This window comes from Salmo salar, chromosome 16, assembly GCF_965601325.2.
Source record: "Salmo salar chromosome 16, fSalSal1, whole genome shotgun sequence".
Taxonomy (NCBI): Eukaryota; Metazoa; Chordata; class Actinopteri; order Salmoniformes; family Salmonidae; genus Salmo; species Salmo salar.
Genome location: NC_138306.1, coordinates 49,461,176 through 49,484,366, shown reverse-complemented (window position 1 = coordinate 49,484,366; position 23,191 = coordinate 49,461,176). Strand labels below are relative to the sequence as shown.

At 42.6% G+C, this 23,191-nt stretch overlaps 1 protein-coding gene across 1 annotated transcript in view; it reads right to left on the bottom strand.

The window, feature by feature from the left end:
• LOC106574011 (uncharacterized) overlaps nucleotides 1–23,191 on the bottom strand; it is a 155,192-nt gene that overhangs the window by 1,289 nt on the left and 130,712 nt on the right. Inside the window, exons 8-9 of the mRNA XM_014149511.3 lie at nucleotides 15,591–15,777; nucleotides 5,584–5,717 (exon numbers count right to left, since the gene is read on the bottom strand). Coding sequence (XP_014004986.3) covers nucleotides 5,584–5,717; nucleotides 15,591–15,777 — 321 coding nt within the window. The remainder of the gene's footprint in view (nucleotides 1–5,583; nucleotides 5,718–15,590; nucleotides 15,778–23,191) is intronic.

The window sequence follows — 23,191 nt, the reverse complement described above, 5'->3', positions numbered from 1 at the left end:
GAAACAAACTTGAAGACAAAAAAACTGAAATGCTATTTCCTCCTCTCCTCTGACACACACAATATTTAATCTAGCCATCTCAGGGTGGCCCTTCAGCTGCTGTAACCAAAAAAAAAATTATACACGTTACACAGGGATGGGGAGGGAGGGGCCTGCCGCTGCAACAAAAGACCACTTGAGCGTGGGTAACTATTCACCCCCCCAAAGTCAATACTTTGTAGAGCCACCTTTTGCAGCAATTACAGCTGCAAGTCTCTTGGGGTATGTCTCTATAAACTTGGCACATCTTAGCCACTGGAATTTTTGCCCATTTTTCAAGTCAAAACTTCTCCAGCTCCTTCAAGTTGGATGGGTTCCGCTGGTATACAGCAATCTTTAAGTCATACCACAGATTCTCAATTGGATTGAGGTCTGGGCTTTGACTAGGCCATTCCAAGACATTTAAATGTTTCCCCTTAAACCACTCAAGTGTTGCTTTAGCAGTATGCTTAGGGTCATTGTCTTGCCGGAAGGTGAACCTCCGTCCCAGTCTCAAATCTCTGAAAGACAAACAGGTTTCCTTCAAGAATGTCCCTGTATTTAGTGCCATCCATCATTCCTTCAATTATGACCAGTTTCCCAGTCCCTGCCGATGAAAAACATCCCCACAGCATGCTTCACTGTGGGGATGGTATTCTCGGGGTGATGAAAGGTGTTGGGTTTGCACCAGCGTTTTCCTTGATGGCCAAAAAGCCCAATTTTTGTCTCATCTGACCAGTGTACCTTCTTCCATATGTTTGGGGAGTCTCCCACATGCCTTTTGATGAACACCAAACGTGTTTCTTAATTTTTTTCTTTAAGCAATGGCGCTTTCTGGCCACTCTTCCGTAAAGCCCAGCTCTGTGGAGTGTACGGCTTAAAGTGGTCCTATGGACAGATACTCCAATCTCCGCTGTGGAGCATTGCAGCTCCTTCAGGGTTATTTTTGGTCTCTATGTTGCCTCTCTGATTAATGCCCTCCTTGCTTGGTCCGTGAGTTTTGGTGGGCGGCCCTCTCTTGGCAGGTTTGTTGTGGTGCCATATTATTTCCTTTTTTTAATAATGGATTTAATAGTGCTGCGTGGGATGTTCAAAGTTTCAGATATTTTTTTATAACCCAACCCTGATCTGTACTTATCCACAACTTTGTCCCTGACCTGTTTGGAGAGCTCCTTGGTCTTCATGGTGCCGCTTACTTGGTGGTGCCTCTTGCTTAGTGGTGTTACAGACTCTGGGGCCTTTCAGAACAGATGTATATATACACTGAGATCATTACATTTACATTTACATTTACGTCATTTAGCAGACGCTCTTATCCAGAGCGACTTACAAATGGGTGCATTCACCTTATGATATCCAGTGGAACAACCACTTTACAATAGTACATCTATATCCTTTTTTTGGGGGGGGGGGGGGGGGGGGATTAGAAGGATTACTATATCCTATCCCAGGTATTCCTTAAAGAGGTGGGGTTTCAGGTGTCTACGGAAGGTGGTGATTGACTCCGCTGTCCTGGCATCGTGAGGGAGCTTGTTCCACCATTGGGGTGCCAGAGCAGCGAACAGTTTTGACTGGGCTGAGCGGGAACTGTGCTTCCGCAGAGGTAGGGGGGCCAGCAGGCCAGAGGTGGATGAACGCAGTGCCCTTGTTTGTGTGTAGGGCCTGATCAGAGCCTGAAGGTACGGAGGTGCCGTTCCCCTCACAGCTCCGTAGGCAAGCACCATGGTCTTGTAGCAGATGCGAGCTTCAACTGGAAGCCAGTGGAGTGTGCGGAGGAGCGGGGTGACGTGAGAGAACTTGGGAAGGTTGAACACCAGACGGGCTGCGGCATTGTAGGGGTTTAATGGCACAGGCAGGGAGCCCCGCCAACAGGGAGTTGCAGTAATCCAGACGGGAGATGACAAGTGCCTGGATTAGGACCTGCGCCGCTTCCTGTGTAAGGCTGGGTCGTACTCTGCGAATGTTGTATAGCATGAACCTACAGGATCGGGTCATGTGACACAGATTGCACACAGGTGGACTTTATTTAACTAATTATGTGACTTCTGAAGGTAATTGGTTGCACCAGATCTTATTTAGGGGCTTCATAACAAAGGGGGTGAATACATAGGCACGCACCACTTTTTTGTATTTAATTTTAAAAAAATAATTTTTTAAACTAGTTTATCTAGCGTGTCCTGCGTTGCATATAATCGATGCGGTGCCTGTTAATTTCTCATTGAATCACTTCGACAAACGGGTGATAATTTAACAAGCGCATTTGCGAAAAAAACACTATCGTTGCACCAATGTACCTAACCATAAACATCAATGCCTTTCTTTAAAATCAAAACACAAGTATATATTTTTAAACCTGCATATTTAGTTAATATTGCCTGCTAACATGAATGTCTTATAACTTGGGAAATTGTCACTTCTCTTGCGTTCCGTGCAAGCAGTCAGGGTATATGCAGCAGTTTGGGCCGCCTGGCTCATTGCGAACTGTGTGAAGTCCATTTATTCCTAACAAAGGCCGTAATTAATTTGCCAGAATTGTACATAATTATGACATAACATTGAAGGTTGTACAATGTAACAGCAATATTTAGACTTAGGGATGCCATCCGTTAGATAAAATACGGAACGGTTCCGTATTTCACTGAAAGAATAAACGTTTTGTTTTCGAAATGATAGTTTCCGGATTCAACCATTTTAATGACCAACGGCTCGTATTTCTGTGTGTTATTATGTTATAATTAAGTCTATGATTTGATAGAGCAGTCTGACTGAGCGATGGTAGGCACCAGCAGGCTCGTAAGCATTCATTCAAACAGCCCTTTCGTGCGTTTGCCAGCAGCTCTTCGCAATGCTTCAAGCATTGCGCTGTTTATGACTTCAAGCCTATCAACTCCCGAGATTACGCTGGTGTAACCGATGTGAAATGGCTAGCTAGTTAGCGGGGTGCGCGCTAATAGCGTTTCAAACGTCACTCGCTCTGAGACTTGGAGTAGTTGTTCCCCTTGCTCTGCATGGATAACGCTGCTTCGAGGGTGGCTGTTGTCGATGTATTCCTGGTTCGAGCCCAGGTAGGAGCGAGGAGAGGGACGGAAGCTATACTGTTACACTGGCAATACTAAAGTGCCTATAAGAACATCCAATAGTCAAAGGTATGTGAAATACAAATCGTATAGACAGAAATAGTCCTATAATTCCTAAAATAACTACAACCTAAAACTTCTTACCTGGGAATATTGAAGACTCATGTTAAAAGGAACCACCAACTTTCATATGTTCTCATGTTCTGAGCAAGGAACTTAAATGTTAGCTTTCTTACATATTGCACCTTTACTTTCTTCTCCAACACTTTGTTTTTGCATTATTTAAAGCAAATTGAACATGTTTAATTATTTATTTGAGGCTAAATTGATATTATTGATGTATTATATTAAGTCAAAATAAGTGTTCATTCAGTATTGTTGTAATTGTCATTATTACAAATAAATAAATAACAATCGGCCGATTAATCGGTATCGGGTTTTTTTGGGTCCGCCAATAATCGGTATCGGTGTTGAAAAATCATAATCGGTCGACCTCTAGTTGTAATGCAACAAAATAGGAAAAACGCCAAGTGAGATGAATACTTTTGCAAGGCACTATAGACTTCAGTCCAATGGGAATACCAATTTCAGTCATTCTATTTCTATCGGGTCAAGAGGGGAGGGGAAAGAGAAGTCTCTGAAGGGGGCCTTCCTTGTGACCAAACAATACGGAGTGATTATGTTTGTAAACTGATTCCATACATCAACTTGAAACATTGTATGGCTTCGAGCTATTATAATGCTACATTTGTGTTAGCGCGCTAACTCTTCCAGTTCCTCCATGGTAGCATTTGTCAATTGTCCCCCTTCTATTTTTGTACTCAAGTAAGACCACAGGAGTCATGATAATGTGAAAGCAGCCATTTCTGGAGCACTTTACGCAACTCTCCGACCACAGCGCGGTTTCACAGACGTCCATGCGTAGATCTTTAACAGGGAAAGTTGTGTTTAAGGCACTAGGGAGCGGGTCTGCAGTGACAGCTAGCTAGAGCAGCCTTAGTGGAACTCGGAGAGAGAGCGAGAGACAGCTGACTACAGAAGGCAGTGTTTTGTTGGCTAATTCAGAGCAGAGGAGGTTCCTGCCTGTGGTTTCTCCTGCTCTGTCTCGCTAACTCCAATCTTCTCTCTCTGCTCAACGCCAAACACTCTAACAGATCCATGGGCCGCGTCCCAATTCTCCGACACGGCTTCCTCCCCTTGTGTCCTTTCATGTTCATATTGTGGTAAAGTGTGAGGCTTAGGCCTATTCAATGGAATGGAATGTTTTAAACGGTGCAGTTACAACTGTATTTGATTATTTTCTTTATTCCACACGAAATAAAGTTGTGTCAGTTCCTTAAAAGTGGAAATGGGGTGTTCAGAGAGTTGCAGACAGAAATCTATTACATAGAACTGTTGAGTCAGTTGTGTAATACACTGAGTGTTCAAAACATTAGGAACACCTGCTCTTTCCATGATAGACTGACTAGGTGAATCCAGGTGAAAGTTATGATCCCTTATTGATGTTAAATCCACTTCAATTAGTGTAGATTTTATTTATCTTTATTTAATCAGGTAGGCCAGTTGAGAACATGTTCTCATTTACAACTGTGACTTGGCCAAGATAAAGCAAAGCAGTGCGACACAAACAACAACACAGAGTTACACATGGAATAAACAAATGTACAGTCAATAACACAATAGGACATTTAAAAAAAAAAAGTTTATATACAGTGTGTGCAAATGAGGTAAGATAAGGGAGGTAAGGCAATAAATAGGCCATAGCGGTGAAATAATTACAATTTAACAATTAAACACTGGAGTGATAAATGTGCAGAAGATGAATGTGCAAGTAGAGATACTGGGGTGCAAAGGAGCAAGATAAATAAATAAATACAGTATGGGGATGAGGTAGTTGGATGGGCTATTTACAAGATGGGCTATGTACAGGTGCAGTGATCTGTGAGCTGCTCTGACAGCTGGTGCTTAAAGTTAGTGAGGGAGATGAGTCTCCAGATGAAGGGGAGGAGAGACATGGATTGTGTATGTGTGCCATTCAGAGGGTGAATGGGCAAGACAAAAGATTTAAGTGCCTTTGAATGGGGAATGGTAGTAGGTGAAGGGTGCACCAGTTTGAGTGTGTCAAGAACTGCAACGCTTCTGGGTTTTTCGCACTCAACAGTTTCCCGTGTGTATCAAGAATGGTCCACCACCCAAAGGACATCCAGCCTACTTGACACAACTGTGGGAAGCATTGGAGTCAACATGAGCCAGCATCCCTGTGGAAAGCTTTCAACACCTTATAGAGAGTCCAGGCCTCAACAAATTGAGGCGGTTCTGAGGGCAAAAGGGGGTGCAACTCAATATTAAGAAAGGTGTTCCTAATGTTTTGTGCGCTCAGTGTATACATTTCTGTATTCAACCAATGCTCAGAGGGTTCCAGCCAACTAAATTGGCCTGTTGGTTAGCTTGGGTTGAGAGAGGACAGACTGTGCTGGTCTGATCTTACCGTCGCTGGCAGCCTGCTGGTGGTAGTGAGAGTAGGGCTTGTGGTGGGGGTGGAGGTGCTGCTGTTGCTTCTCCAGAGGAGGAGGGGAAGTGCCTGTACCCTTCATTCCTGGGGAGAGGAGAGGACCTGACACGCTGGAGAAGAGAGAGAGAGAAAGATAAAGAGAATTAAGTGTCTAATTTCCCCATATTATGAAATGATCAGATGCTGAAGTGCATAAATACAATGATTTACTATTTATACACTCTGACAACTGTGGTTTCATATTTTATTTTAATCAAACGTCTTGCTTGATCAAAGCGCTATGTACTAAGCAGCATTTATCTAACCAACACACAGGAGCAGTTAAAGGATCTTGAACGGCCCTAATAGTATGCTGTACTGGTGTTTTCGGGGGAATGGAAACTTCATCTTCCCACAATCCTCCATCTACCACATATGATCTAAAGTCAACAAACAGCAGAGCATGCATTCTACTGAAAGCCCCCCCGTGCCTTGTGGCCTCGGAGGAGAAAGCCTATTCGTGTTTAGGCATATGAGCATGACATGTTTGTGACATAGCGTACCCCAACTGCTCGGGGCGGGCAAGGCTTTCTGGATTGCGATTAAATAAATTAAGCTTTGTCCGTGGTGGTATTAGACACAGATGTGTGCAAACAAATCTTTATAAATGTTAAGCAGAATAGCTCCAACTAGACGAGACTGTGCCAATACCCAAAAGATCTGTGGAGTGTATTGTTCTTCAGGGTACACTTCAAAGAGTCACACTTTGCGTTGAGCGCACCAATTTTCAGAGAGGAAGGAAAACAACAACAAGTGGGATGAATTGCTTTTTAAATTAGAGTTATAACTAACAGATGGGATGTTTTTTCCAACAATTAGAACCATATAGACGTAGGATTTTAATTTGAGTCAGTTTGCTACAGCAGGAAAATAATCCTGCATTAACAGAAAATGTGAATTATTATGCAGATTATAATTCATGGACATTTTTTGTAGGGGTTGATACATTTTTCATTAGGGCAATTCAGGTCTGAAATGTTAAAGAGGAAACTACAAACTTTAGAAGCCTTTTTAAACCTGGAATACTTTATTCCTGCTGTGTCCTGCAACAACAGGATGATCAAATTAAGATATGGCATCTGTAGTTACGCTGTTAGGACGTTGGAAAAACCTACAATCAACATGAAAAAAAAAATCATGGAATTGGGAGGGTTTCATTTAACTTCGTTATGAAAGCAGATTGTCAATACACTCTTAGAAAAAAGGGTGGTATCTAGAACCTAAAAGGGTTCTTCAGCTGTCCCCATAGGAGAACCCTTTGAAGAACCCTTTTTGTTTCTAGGTATAACCCTTTTGGGTTCCATGTAGGTCCCTTTCCACAGAGGGTTTTCCATGGAACCCAAAATGGTTCTATGTGGAATCAAAAAGGGTTCTCCCTGGAAACAGAAAGGGTTTTCCTATGGGGACAGCCAAATAACCCTTTTGGAAACCTTTTTTCTAAGAGTGTAGGACGCCACATCCTCTTCTGTAAATATCGTCACAGGAACCATCACTTGTCATCCATCTATCCAGTCTTATATTCAGAGCTATAATGCAACTCCCCCTGTATTTCGTTGTTGTACAGTCAATAATGTGAAGACTATAACTACAGTATGAGTATCAATAATGTGAAGAATATGACTACAGTATGAGTATCAATATTGTGAAGAATATAACTACAGTACGAGTATCAATAATGTGAAGAATATAACTACAGTATGAGTATCAATAATGTGAAGAATATGACTACAGTATGAGTATCAATAATGTGAAGAATATAACTACAGTATGAGTATCAATAATGTGAAGAATATGACTACAGTACGAGTATCAATAATGTGAAGAATATAACTACAGTACGAGTATCAATAATGTGAAGAATATGACTACAGTACGAGTATCAATGTGAAGAATATAACTACAGTACGAGTATCAATGTGAAGAATATGACTACAGTACGAGTATCAACAATGTGAAGAATATAACTACAGTACGAGTATCAATAATGTGAAGAATATGACTACAGTACGAGTATCAACAATGTGAAGAATATAACTACAGTACGAGTATCAATAATGTGAAGAATATGACTACAGTACGAGTATCAACAATGTGAAGAATATAACTACAGTACGAGTATCAATAATGTGAAGAATATGACTACAGTACGAGTATCAACAATGTGAAGAATATAACTACAGTACGAGTATCAATAATGTGAAGAATATGACTACAGTACGAGTATCAACAATGTGAAGAATATGACTAGAGTACGAGTATCAACAGAGTGTAAAGTCTGGCTCTGGGTGAGATCATATCATGCCTTTTGAGTGCATTTCAACCAAATTGGTCTTCTTCTTTGCTCCAAACACACACGTTCTTTTACATTCTTCAACTACAGTCGAGACCAGATAGATATAAACCCCTCCATAAGCGAGAGGCCTAATTTCCTCACAAATATTTAACAGACATTTAATACCCTCTTCCAGTTGCATTTCTGGAATGCCAACACATAAACTGTTGCTGTGTTACTATGTGCCGTGGATGGATGCATACGGTTTGCAGTACGAGCTCTGTGAATGTGATTACAGAGAGTTGCTGGAGGCGGCATAGCCCTCAGATGACGTAGCTCTAACCTTATGAGAGAGCTAGCTCAGTGACAAGGTAAGTACCACCCAGTGCTAAGACGCTACCTGGTAGACACTTTCTACACTCCACAGGAACAGATTAGTAACCCCTAAGGTCGATGTCCATGCCCCCGCGGAAATTCAATTAGCATAGTAAAAAAAATCCCCATAAAAATGTGGCAGTCTAAGCTAGAGATATCTGTTTTTTGGCATTGGATGCGTCTCAATCCACCACCTCCGCCTATGTAACACTATAAAAAGTGAGAGCTAGAGCAGTGTTTGTCAGACCATGAGACATCCCAAAAATTGGAATTCTCACAAAATCGTCTGTAGTGTCCGAACGGTTTGGCCTACAAACTATTATTCAATGTGTTTGTACGGGCTAATAGCAGTAAAGCACCAATTGTTTTTTCATCAAATATATTTTCATTCAAAAAAAGAAAAGTGATAGAGATATGTGTCAAAGATAGTTATTTAGAGTGTGACCATATAATATTTATATATATGGAACCTATCCATGTATTAACCAAGGGCTCAGGCCTCTCTTTTTTCAGCTACAAACCCTCTCTCTCCTGCCTCTTGAGCTTAGAGAGCCACACACCTCTCCACTGAAGACACCCAACGCAGTGTCGAACCAACGTTTTCTCCCTGCATAGCATTAGCACTTCGCGCGGCACCAAGCTAGCGGCGATCATGGTTAATTCGTCCGCTGGCACGGGCCAGCGCTGCCGCCATGTGTTTCTGCAGAGAGCGGCACTCCCCCAGGAGGTGCTGTCAGCACAAACTCAGGAAACAGTTATACTGTTCATATTTTTACAAGCAGCCTCTATGTGCAGCTAAAGTGAATCATAAGCTAATCACTGCCAGCTGCCGCCTGCGCTCAGGCTCAAGGAATGAGGGGAATCTTTCATATGCTGCACAGAGTATACATTTCTCCCCTGGTATTCACATTCCCGGATCATCCTCCTTCTCCTCCTCCTCCTCTCTTGACCGCCTTTTTCCAGTCAGCTAGCCACCCCTTACCCCTTCCTCTGTTGTGAGAGTGTGGTTGACCCCTGACTTCTAGGTAGATTGACAGAGTGACTGCTACCAGATAGGCTATTGACTGAGATCAGGATGGACAATAAGGGCTAGGGGTGAGATGTTGAGGTGAGGGTTTCAGATCAACGACGAGGGCTAGGGGTAAGATGTTGAGGTGAGGGTTTCAGATCAATGACGAGGGCTAGGGGTAAGATGTTGAGGTCAGGGTTTAAGATTGAAGGGGGAAGAGAGTGAGTGTAAAAGAACTGAGGGGCAAATGTTTGAGAGAACTCACTGCTTGAATCACTCAGCCAGAGCATCTTTGACACAGCTTACTGGCAATAGTACAATGGATAGGACTCAGCGACTAGGACTCCGTTTACCTGACTTAGGGAATAGGACTCCGTTTACCTGACTTAGGGAATAGGACTCCGTTTACCTGACTTAGGGAATAGGACTATGTTTACCTGACTTAGGGAATAGGACTATGTTTACCTGACTTAGGGAATAGGACTATGTTTACCTGACTTAGGGAATAGGACTCCGTTTACCTGACTTAGGGAATAGGACTCCGTTTACCTGACTTAGGGAATAGGACTCTGTTTACCTGACTTAGGGAATAGGACTCCGTTTGCCTGAATTTGGGAATAGGACTCCGTTTACCTGACTTAGGGAATAGGACTCCGTTTACCTGACTTAGGGAATAGGACTCCGTTTACCTGACTTAGGGAATAGGACTCCGTTTACCTGACTTAGGGAATAGGACTCCGTTTACCTAACTTAGGAATAATACTGACTTATATGACTGAGTGAATATGACTCAATGCAATATATAGAATTGAACATGATTCCGGGAATACGATTTGATTCAGAAGACATAGATTGAGCCAAACGGATCAAGACTACACATTCCAACCTGGACACAGTAACATCACCCTCGGGCCAAAACAATCCAACCAACGTATTCACATTCCAACAACACATGCAGGTGTGTATGGAGGGACATGAACATTATCAGAACTGAATACTCTGTCTGGTTATATACAGTCTATAAGAAGACAAAAAATACAATTGGCAGTGATGCAATCCTTCACTGTTCTAGGATCTGTCCTCTAAGGCTTGGTTCTGTTCTCAGGGATTTTCATTTTATTTTACTAGGCAAGTTACAATGATGGCCTACCCCGGCCAAACCCTAACCTGGACGACGCTGGGCCAATTGTGCGCCACTCTATGGGACTCCGAATCACGGCTGGTTGTGATACAGCCTGGAATTGAACCAGGGTTTGTAGTGACCCCTCTAGCACTGAGATGCAGTACCTTAGACCGCTGCGCCACCTGGGAGGGATGAGGGGATGGAAAGATGGAAAGAAAGATTAAGACAGATCGCTGCTCTGAATGAAGATCCATGAGGAGAGCTACTCTGCTCCTCGTTCGTCTTCCATCACTTGCCCTTCCTGTCCCACTAGTGACCATGGATCAGACTCCCCTTCCCCCCGTCCGTTAATGGATCAGACCCACCTTCCCCCTGTCTGTCCCCCTTCGGCGGCCCGCCGTTAAGCCCCTCTGATGGATTGGCAAGGGTGGCTTGGCGTGGGATGGTGGAAACACGCCTGGTTCTGGTTAGTGTGCTCAAGCCACGCGTGAGAGATGGGCCGCGCTGAGCTAACCTAACCCTACGGCCCAAACCTAAGCAGTCAAGGAGCTTTTCCTGGGCCCATATAAGCTATCTGTTAGTTTTATTGCGCTAACCGCGGAAAACACTGTAGGAAACACTGAAACACTCCATAAATGCCATCTGTTGTAAGATAATTTAGACATTGAATTGTCTGAATTGTTCTTTGAATAAACCATTTAGGCCAAGGCAGTAATTTGTGTTTATAACCAAGTTGGACCACAAAACCACGACTAGGCCTACTACTACCATAATCAGAGTCTTATATTTGGCCAGTTGAAGTAATGACTATAATGGATTGTTTCTGTTTGACTTCGGAGATTGATATTCTGTGCAGATGATTTAGGGGTGATAATTGATGGAAAGATGGAAGGAGGACTGATGGCACTGAGTTAATCGCTGACTGTACTGCAGATGACTGTCTCCCCTCAGAACATTATCTGTTAATGATGTCTCTGTAGCCACTCTAATTCAATTAGATTGTGTCAATCACAGTACCTTGTGCTTCACAAGGTACCAAACCAGGTCAAACTAATATTTCCAGAGGGGCTCTAATATCAAAACACAGGAAAAAGACCATTATAGAAAGCACTGAATGACATCCTTTACCACCCATCATCGCTACAGCTAAAGCCTTCACCAACTGTAGAATGGGCACGTCTGTGAGAGACCCCCCAAGTGTCTCTAGCTCCTACTCCGACCTTCATGCGCATGCACAGATCACGTATTTTAACTGGCATATTTTAATATTAGCGTCAGAAAAATGACACTGCTATTTACAAAGTAAAATGACTCTAAATGGCCCATTTGAGCCAGGGTAAACACATTTAGCTATGAGGTCAGAGGCTGCTGCAGCACTAGTCAGGTTAGTTAGATCATTTTGTCAAAATGTTTAATGTCCTGCTAAATCGTTTGGGAAAAACAAGTGTGGCGTTGCTATTGACTTTGGCAGTAGCCTGTATACTCAAGGCTTTAAACATGTAATCAAATGCTCCACCTTCAGGCAAATGTAAGTAGACGTTTCATACCCAGCTTGTTGTAGGTCCTGGCACAGCTGTCTCTCTGTCTTAGATGGGCTGATAAAGTAGTCCAGTTACCGAATGCAGTACATTTTCTTCGGTTAGATATTCGTACAATTTATTCAGTTAGATATTTGTACATTTTCTTCAGTTAGACATTCGTAAAAAATAATTTAGGTTAGACATTTGTACATTTTCTATGGTTAGATATTCCAATTTGATGAAATGCACAAATTGCTGCAATTCTTGTAATGAAACGCTGTCATGGCATCACAGACGTACAGATAGGAGCGTTGGGTGGACAAACGGACAGACCTGAACCAGAGCGATCACTTAGGGCGTGTGTCTTACCAGCTGGCCCTTTATTTTCATTTGTAAGGAAACTTACTGTACACTCACAGTGGTCTATTTCAGATGGATCTCATCAACCTTGCTGAAAAACAGATCCCTGTCTCACATCCAATATCTCATCATAGTGGTGGGTGTGTGCGTGCGAGCGTGTGTCTCTGTTGTAGTGTAACTGGTGTTACGATATCCTCAGCACGCTCTTTTCACTTTCTGTCTCTATCCAAGTAGCAGTAATTGTAAGAAGTACTACGTACCAAGAAGTCCTGGAACCACATTGTAATTCTACAGAGCTCTATTCCTGCTGTTAATGCTTGAAAAAACACAGCACTTTCCAGAAAGTACCAGGTCTAACATGACAACTCATTGCAGCTCCAGCACGTTTACATCTGCTACGGTTACCATGTCTGTTTTTCTCACTGTTTATGCTGGAAACGGACCTGTCCACCATGTCTCACGCTAAATTCACAGGTAATCATGTGTGTTTCTTAAATTTGACCTTGTTAATGCACACATTAACAAGGTAAATGTGTGATTTAAGCACACACACACACACACACACACACACACACACACACACACACACACACACACACACACACACACACACACACACACACACACACACACACCAATCTAAGTAAAACAGTTATTTTGTTACCATTTTTGTAATTCTTGATTATATCCCCATTGCCTCCCAATGTTTTTTAATGCTCTCTTTTTCACCCCATTGTTTTGTACAGTACACACAGAACCTCCTGGCGACATGTCGGCTTTGTTACTGTGCTCTGCTGGTTCTCATAGACACTAATTGGAAACATGCTAAGAGAAAGAGAGAGCGAGAGAGAGAGAGGAAACATTGGACCTGATCAGAGGAACTGAAGTAAACCCTGTGAGTGAGTGACAGTGAGTAACCAGAGTGTGAAATGCGTTTGTTAATCTGCAGCAGTGCCTCTTTAATCAAACAGACGGTAGCTGGCGCTCTGTTAGCATAGCATCTCTATACTAAACATTGGGGAACCTGGTTAGTACTGTCCTATCATTCTACATAATAAAAGACAATAGGTATTGTAGTATTATACCACTATATTGTTATTTTCTAGCCAACATGTATTTCTAAAAGGAGAATCTGGTTAGAACTTTGCCTCTAATAAATACTGGTTGACACACTGTCGTGTGCCATGCCAAATAAAAGTGGTAACAGTTCACACGGACAGGGATAAATCAACATGGAGTACATGTTTAAAGAACTAAAAGGTTAAGTGCTGTTAATGAGCTACACAAAAACACAAGAGGAGTCAGCACCACACTGCTCTGACAGTTTATCTTTGAAACCTTTGTATAATCGTGGGCCAAACTGTTAGGTCATTGGGAGTCCTCGGTCACCCCCAGTGGGGACTCAATTGGACCTGTGGATCATTGGACACAATGCCAGAAATAGAGTGGATCTTATTGGCTGCATCATTGTGACCTCATCCTGACCTCCATGCTTTATCTGAAGGTTCATCTCTATGGCCGCTTCCAAAATGCTACCCTATTCCCTAGAGCACTACTTTTGACCCCTATTCCCTACATACTGTAGTGCATTTCTTTTGACCAGATCCTTATGGGGTTCCCTATGGGCGCTGGTCAAAATAATTGCCCTACATAGGCAATAGGGTGCCATTGGGGACATAGGGCATGGGTTTTGATTAAGACTGCTAAAATGATTTGGTTTTGCACCAATATGGGGATTGTACTGATTTTGGATGAAACACAACAGATGCAATAATTAATATTTCCCAAGTGTCCCCACACTGTGCTGGGATCAGCATGATCATATCGATGAAGACATTGTGATGTCCCACAGTGATGACAACACAACTGTCCTGTAATGACGATCACATCCCAGAGGTAGTTCAGCTGACCACCGACCCAGAGCCCTTCTGGAGGGAAATACTATTTCATCAGCCTAAACTTGGACATTATTATAAGCCTGAAGCTACAGGAATGTATGGGTATACTAATAATATTATGATGTGTAAAGGTAAGATAGAGTATGACTGTGTGTGTCTGTGTGAGTGTTCGTGCAATGCATTTGACAATCGTATTACCATAAGTATGTGACCTGTGATCCAAATACAGTGTGTGTAGCATCGGGGTAGGGGAGGTGAAGGATTCTACACAATTTAAAAACTCTAAAATGCCATTTAGAGAACAGCAAAAACAAACAAAACTGACCTCCTCCATTAATTATCAAGTGAGTTTAAAGTTTGGGAAAGCTGTTTATTCACCATAAAATTGCACATTTATAATAAAGGATTGCATGCATATCATCACATTTACAGACTAATGTAAGATAGGCTACTAGTCTTAATGTCATAAGTAGACTGTATAGTCAATTTAGGCTAATAATATAACTCAATCAGTGTTATCAAAACAGACAGTTCTGAACAATGCATGCCTGAGCGGCGTAGTGTTATAATCAACACATTTCATCCAGTCAACTTTAAATGAAACATAAGCAACATATCTGCAGTGAGTGTGTGCATATTCACTGTCTTTATCAATGGATTAGTACCACTGGAAAGTTTGGGTGGATAATTCCCTCCTCCAGGCTAGATCGACGTCATACAGATGTAAGATATTTATTTGAGCCAGTTTGCTACAGCAGGAAAACCGCCTATGGATGTCGGCATTTTAACTTGGCCTTGTAGTGACTCGATAGCGTGTATTATTCATATATTTCACGCTGCACTGTATGCGCCGTTCCACAAGCAAACGAGACAAAGCAAATTCCCTGTAGCTCAGTTGGTAGAGCATGGTGTTTGCAACGCCAGGGTTGTGGGTTCGATTCCCACGGGGGGCCAGCACAGAACATTTTTTATGAAATTGTATGAAATGTATGCATTCACTACTGTAAGTCGCTCTGGATAAGAGCGTCTGCTAAATGACTAAAATGTAAATTAGTCACTTTATTATGAGATTGAGCAGTGGATGACATTGTGTATGCCGTTCCACCTACCGTTAAACTTAAGACTGCGGTGATAATTAATAGATGGGGTCAGTTTTGTTCGTTTTTGCTGTTCTCCAAATAGCATTTTAGAGTTTTTAAATTGTGTAGAAATGCAGTAAATAAGCTTCTACTTCTAACCCCCTCCAAAACCCTATTGGCATACCCTATACCCATATGGCATACCCTAGGTTTAGCTGAATTGATGCCACTGAACAAGGGTATACCCAACTGAGTGTGTGTATAATGAACTACATGTAACAGTAGTGTATGTATAGTAGGGAACTCACCCATCGCGTGTGCTCTCCATGGTGGACAGAGGGGACAGAGAATGCGGGCTGCTCAGGTCCCGTTCCAGGCGGGACGGCCTGGGGGCCAGATCAGGGGCAGAGGCTGAGCCAGTGGTGGGGGCTGGTCCTGGGGAGAGGAGCTCCACCGAGACACCGTGATGGGGGGTGCTGGAGCCAGTGTACAGGCCTGAAAGACAAACAAAGTTAATTCACAAAATGTGCCGAATCAACTCGAGGTCCTTGCTCAGCCATGTTCCCTTTGACCAAATTAAATGGCTTTTCATAGCAACAAGCTTTTGTTTTGACAACTGATCATCCAATCAGAGAGGTTTTTGAAAAATAGAATGTTCTGTTTTGTGCTGTTTGTGATTTACAGTACAGTACATTATTTATGCTGCCAACGGGGTTGGCCTTGATTGTCCTTTAAAGTGGAACTGACAGCGTTTTAGCAACATGAAGTCTTATTAAAATCTGTTCATATACACCCCCAGGAAGAATATTACAAGCGAGCACTTACATATGGTCATTTTCATTAATTCATAGAATGTTTGGGAATGACATATAATAAGGCATTCTATTGTGTTATGACCTGGCTTATAGTTCATAACAACAGAGAGACCACACATTACTTAAATGTAAAAAGGAATACATTTATTAAACTAAATAATAAGTATAAAAATGTAACATAAGCTGTGGACGTCTGTAGGATCAGTAGTGTGTGCAGTGTGTGGATGAGTGGAGCGGGTGTTGAATGGTGAAAACAAAAATCAAAAGGTGGTGGAAGCCAGCCTGCCAGTCAGGGAAGAGAGAGAGTGTTGGCTGATGTGCCACCCTTCACAGCCTGCAGGTCAAGCCTGCCCAGGTGTACCACATCAGTTGACATCCTCCCCAGCTCTCCCCACTGCCCTCCTGCAACAAGCAGACTACCAAACAGGAGAACCCAGCAGACATCACCCCCCTCCTCTAAGAACAGGGTTCCACCACGAACCTGAAACAAAACAGAAATAACCGAAAACACAAAAATAATCAAATGCTGTCTACCTAGTACGAATATATATATATATATACACACACACACACACACACACACACACACACACACACACACACACACACACACACACACACACACACCCCTACAGTTGAAAAGTTTGGGGTCACTTTGAAATATCCTTGTTTTTGAAAGAAAAGAGAAAAGCATTTTTTTGTCCATTAAAATAACATCAAATCAGAAATACAGTGTAGACATTGTTATTGTCGTAAATGACTATTGTAGCTGGAAACAGCAGACTTCCTCTGTCCAGTGACTGTTATTTTACCCAACTTAATCTTTTATTTTTATTGGCCAGTCTGAGATACAGCTTTTCCTTTGCAACTCTGCCTAGAAGGCCAGCATCCCGGAGTAGCCTCTTCACTGTTAACGTTGAGACTGGTGTTTTGCAGGTACTATTTAATGAAGCTGCCAGTTGAGGACTTGTGAGGCATCTGTTTCTCAAACTAGACACTCTAATGTACTTGTCCTCTTGCTCAGTTGTGCACCGGGGCCTCACACTACTCTTTCTATTCTGGTTAGAGCCAGTTTGCGCTGTTCTGTGAAGGGAGTAGTACACAGCGTTGTACGAGATCTTCAGTTTCTTGGCAATTTCTCGCATGGAATAGCCTTAATTTCTCAGAACAAGAATAGACTGACGAGTTTCAGAAGAAAGGTCTTCGTTTCTGGCCATTTTGAGCCTGTAATCGAACCCACAAATGCTGATGCTCCAGATACTCAACTAGTCTAAAGAAGGCCAGTTGTATTGCTTCTTTAATCAGCACAATAGTTTTCAGCTGTGCTAGCATAATTGCAAAAGGGTTTTCTAATGATCAATTAGCCTTTTAAAATGATAAACTTGGATTAGCTAACACAACGTGCCATTGGAACACAGGAGTGATGGTTGCTGATAATGGGCCTCTGTACGCCTATGTAGATATTCCATTTAAAAAAATCTGCCGTTCAAGCTACAATAGTCATTTACAACATGAACAATGTCTACACTGTATTTCTGGTCAATTTGATGTTATTTTAATGGACCAAACATGTGATTTTCTTTCAAAAACATGGACATTTCTAAGTGACCCCAAACTTTTAAACGGTAGTGTATATAATATAGAGTGGGAAAGTTCAGTAAATAAAACATCTGTATTGTCCAGCAACGGAGTCTATGCAGACCGGTGTGCCATAGCCAATCAGAGATACAGTAGGCCTATATGCAAATAATAGATTTGCCACATGGGCCTGGCATGATTCACTTTGAATTGGACTGTGTGTTTACAGGCAATAGCAACAGTGTGACTTTAGATCCTTAGAACGCATTTGCCAAACGCCACAAAATACACCTGAATGGATTTCTGCAAATATGTAAATACCATGGGAGTCCTCTTACATTTGGGAACTTCATAGTCAAACAACCATGTGATCAAACAACCATGGAAAGGTAGGCTCTCTTTCCCTCAGATGCCTATCCACATCAACAACAACAAGATCAACAATTAATGCTAGCCAGAGGGAGATGAGCTAAAATCTAATGAGGGAACATTAGATCTCTCAAACTTTTTCAGCTAGTTGGCCATCAAAACTGCACTGATAAATGATGGGAAAAAGTAGCCTGCTCATCCTTCTGCAACTTGCCTGCCAATGCATGCTTGTCCCAACCCACTTTTTGACAACTGAATGGGATCTTGCCTGCTCGTCCACTTGATCGATGCCAAATACATTTGATTGGCAACTAAGAGATATGCTAACTGTGGATAGCGTTCAAGTTCAGCATAGCTAACTAGCAAGGGGTTTCATATTTCTTACTAGCTAACCAAATGACACCTGCATCTCTAGCTGTAGCCAACGAAAAATTGAGTATTCAGACCCCTTGACTTTTCCCCATTTTGTTACGTTACAGCCTTATTCTAAAATTGATTAAATTGTTCCGCCCCCCCCCCCCCCCCCCCAATCTACACACAATACCCGACAATGACAAAGCAAAAACCCTTGACCCTGACTAGTCTCCCAGTCCCTGCCGCTGAACAACATCCCCACAGCATGATGCTGCCACCACCATGCTTCACCGTAGGGATGATGCCAGGTTTCCTCCAGATGTGACACTTGGCATTCAGGCCAAACAGTTCAATCTTGGTTTCATCAGACCAGATAATCTTGTGGCTTTTTAATTTTTAAAATTTAACTTGGCAGTTAAGAACAAATTCTTATTTACAATGATGGCCTACCAGAAGGCAAAAGGCCTCCTGCGGGGACGGGGGCTTGGATTAAAAATACAAATAAAATAGAAATACCGACAAGAGAGACACCACAACACTACATAAAGAGAGACCTAAGACAACAACATAGCAAGGCAGCAACACATGACAACACAGTATGGTAGCAACACAACATGACAACATGGTAGCAACACAACATGACAGCAGCACAAAACAGGGTGCAAACATTATTGGGCAAAGACAACAGCACAAAGGGCAAGAAGGTCGAGACAACAATACATCAGGCGAAGCAGCCACGACTGTCAGTAAGAGTGTCCATGATTGAGTCTTTGAATTAAGAGATGGAGATAAAACTGTCCAGTTTGAGTGTTTTTTGCAGCTCGTACCAGTCGCTAGCTGCAGCGAACTGAAAAGAGGAGTGACCCAGGGATGTGTGTGCTTTGGGACCTTTAACAGAATTAGACTGGCAGAACTGGTGTTGTATGTGGAAGATGAGGGCTGCAGTAGGTTTCTCAGATAGGGGGGAGTGAGGCCTAAGAGGGTTTTATAAAGGATGAGGGATTCCGTCTGGCCACTCCACAATAAAGGCCTGATTGGTGGAGTGCTGCAGAGATGGCTGTCCTTCTGGAAGGTTCTCCCATTTCCACAGAGGAACTTTGTCAGAGTGACCATCGGGTTCTTGGTCACCTCCCTCCCAAGGCCCTTCTCCCGATTCCTCAGTTTGGCCGGGCGGCCAGCTCTAAGAAGAGTCTTGGTGGTTCCAAACTTCTTCCATTTAAGAATGATGGAGGCCACTGTGTTGTTGGGGACCTTCAATGCTGCAGACATTTTTTGGTACCCTTCCCCTGATCTGTGCCTCAACACAATCCTGTCTCGGAGCTCTATGGACAATTCCTTTGACCTCATGGCTCGGTTTATGCACTGACATGCACTGTCAACTGTGGGACCTTATATAGACAGGTGTGTGCCTTTCTAAAATCATGTTCAATCAATTGAATTTACCACAGGTGGACTTCAATTAAGGTGTAGGACATCTCAAGGATGATAATTCAAGTCTAATAGCGAAGTGTCTGAATACTTATGTAAATAAGGATTTATTTTTTATTTTTATAAATTTGCTACAATTTCTAAAAACCTGTTTTCACTTTGTCATTATGGGTATTGTGTGTAGATTGATAAGGAAAATGTTTTCTTTAATCAATTTTAGAATAAGGCTGTAACGTAACAAAATGTGGAAAAAGTCAAGGGGTGTGAATACTTTCCGAATGGACTGTATGAGGCGAAAAGTCGGTCACTCACTCATTCCTCCCATGACATGACATACTTCCAGCAGCTAGCTAGCTAGCATTAGGCTCCGCGCTTTTAGCTTGCTAAATAAATAGCTAGCTACATAAATTGGTACACTAGCCTAGGGCTGTCAAACTCAATCAGCGCACAAGCCATATTGAAAAAAATAGACATATTTGTGTTTACAAAAAACGTGCAACTGCTACCCAAACTGGCCATAGTTTTATTAGAAAAAAATATGGACCTTTATAATGTCCACTTATATCAAATCACATTGTATTGGTCACATACACATATTTAGCAGACGTTATTGCGGGTGTAGAGAAATGTTTGTGTTCTTAACTCCAACAGTGCTGTAGTATCTAACAATTCACAACAATACACACAAATCTAAAAGTAAAATAATGAAATTAAGAAATATATACATATTACATCAAAAAATATTTAAGTCTGATGGCCTTGATAGATGCTGTTTTTCAGACTCTCGGTCCCAGCATTGATGCACCTGTACTGACCTCGCCTTCTGGATGTTAGCGGGGTGAACAGGCAGTGGTGGTTGATGTCGATGATCTTTTTTGCCTTCCCGTGACATCGGGTGCTGTAGGTGTCCTGGAAGGCAGGTAGATTGCCCCCGGTGATGTGTTGGGCAGACTGCACCACCCTCTGCATGTATCACTGGTGCAGTTGAATACAGCATTGCTGTATGGTGCACTCAAAATGTATTGTAGTTGAATAGCTAGCCTACTACTCAAATGTTGCTGTAATAGGCCTACATGTTTCTCCTATGCATGGCGTTTTGTTGCAGGTTTATTTTTTTTGTTATTCATTGTGAAGCTTTAAAAACCGAAGCCAGACTGCAACATTTTATTAACCTAGCTAGGGCTGTGGCATGTGTCCGTACACTTTTCCTCCGCTGCGCGCTTTCTTTCTCTCTCTCAGAGGACCTGAGCCCTAGGACCATGCCTCAGGACTACCTGGCTTGATGACTCCTTGCTGTCCCCAGTTCACCCGACCGTGCTGCTGCTCCAGTTCCAACTGTTCTGCCTGCAGCTATGGAACCCTGACCTGTTCACCGGACGTGCTACCTGTCCCAGACCTGCTGTCCCAGACCTGCTGGAACCCTGACCTATTCACCGGACGTGCTACCTGTCCCAGACCTGCTGTTTTCAGCTCTCTAGAGACAGCAGGAGCGGTAGAGATACTCTCAAAGATCGGCTATGAAAAAGCCAACTGACACTTACTCTTGTGTTACTGACTTGTTGCACCCTCGACAACTACTATGATTATTATTATTTGACCATGCTGGTAATCTATGAACATTTGAACATCTTGGCCATGTGCTGTTATAATCTCCACCTGGCACAGCCAGAAGAGGACTGGCCACACCCTATAGCCTGGTTCCTCTCTAGGTTTCTTCCTAGGTTTTGGCCTTTCTAGGGAGTTTTTCCTAGCCACCGTGCTTCTACACCTGCATTGCTTGCTGTTTGGGGTTTTAGGCTGGGTTTCTGTACAGCACTTTGAGATATCAGCTGATGTAAGAAGGGCTATATAAATAAATGTGATTTGAATTTTGAACACAAGAAAGCAGCGCAATTTCAATTCAATTCACCAATCCGAGCGCATCAGGCTGTAATTTCATAAAGTAGATGAATCAACCATTGACTCATTTATACTTGCTTGTGTGTGTGCCAGCCCCATTAGCTACATTATGACTGACTTTTGATCATTTCCCTTGCTAGTTTGATTCTATTGACATTCCCAGCCTTAGTTACATTTGTCTGTTTCTGTTCAAAATATTGAGTCATTGAAACTTAACCAGTGCATCCTGAATGGGTGGAGGCAGCAAACAATGTACCAAACAATGTACCAGGCAAGCTGTGATGTACAACCTGATAGCAATATTTTTGTGACTACAAAGAAATGTATTGGTGAATTATATTAATCATGCATTGAACTGCACCCATCTATTCTGCCAACAATGTCTTACTGTACGTCATGGAATTTTGAGTCAAATAGAACCTATTTTTATAACCTCTTATAAAGTTGGTTTTGAAGCATAAACTGGGAATTTGATATTCATGACTGTTCTTATGATAGTCTGTTTGTTTCATATCTGCAAAGTAATTAAAACTCTGTCAGTTCCACTTGAATGTTTCGTTATTGAATACAATGCTATTTCTTACAAAGAAAAATATTGAGAATTCATGAGAAGATTTTAGAAGACTTGAGTGGATGTGAGAGAGCAGGCTCTGTGGCTTGTGATTTGTGTGTGTGTGTGTGTGTGTGTGTGTGTGTGTGTGTGTGTGTGTGTGTGTGTGTGTGTGTGTGTGTGTGTGTGTGTGTGCCAGCCCATTAGTATTTGTAGCAGTCTAAATGTGTCTGATGTTGCCGTCTGAGCATCAGAAAACAGTCCTGTTGGACGGTGATTCACATCACCAATGTAACAGTGAGAGAGAGGCTCATGAAAAATCCCAATGACAGCTGAATGCTCTGCTGAGAACTCCACTTGAAAGAGCTCAGCTCAGCTCTGTCCAGGGGTCAGCTCAGTTCCGTCCTGGGGCTCTCAGGTTGCCTAAGAGGGGCAAGAGACTCCAGTCAGCAGCCCCCTCTGCTCCCCACTGCTCCTCCTGTACTGTAAATCTCTCCTCACTGTCCTGTCTGTAATGTCTTTCCCAGTGTCCAGGGGAAGTGAGGCGGTGAGGAGAGGACTGAGGAGAGGACTGCTCCTGGTTTCTGCAGTACTGTTCCCCCAGCTGTGCTCAAGTGGAAGAAGGGCCTGTCTGACAGCTCTTTGAAATGGTTACAAGCTTGATTCATTACCCACAAATCATCAATCACAGACCTTAAACGGTTTCCCCTTCAGCCCCAACATCTGCTACCAGACCAGAAAACATTCTACAAATAATGGCTGTGATTTCTTCAATTTCATCGCTCGGCTCAGCGGCGCAGGGGTTCCCTTAACGTTTGGGGATGGTTCCGGGAGCGTTCTGTGAGGATTCTATATGGGTTTTTTATGTGGGTTCTGAGAGAGTTCTGTGACGGACCTGAGAAATGTTTGATTGTTA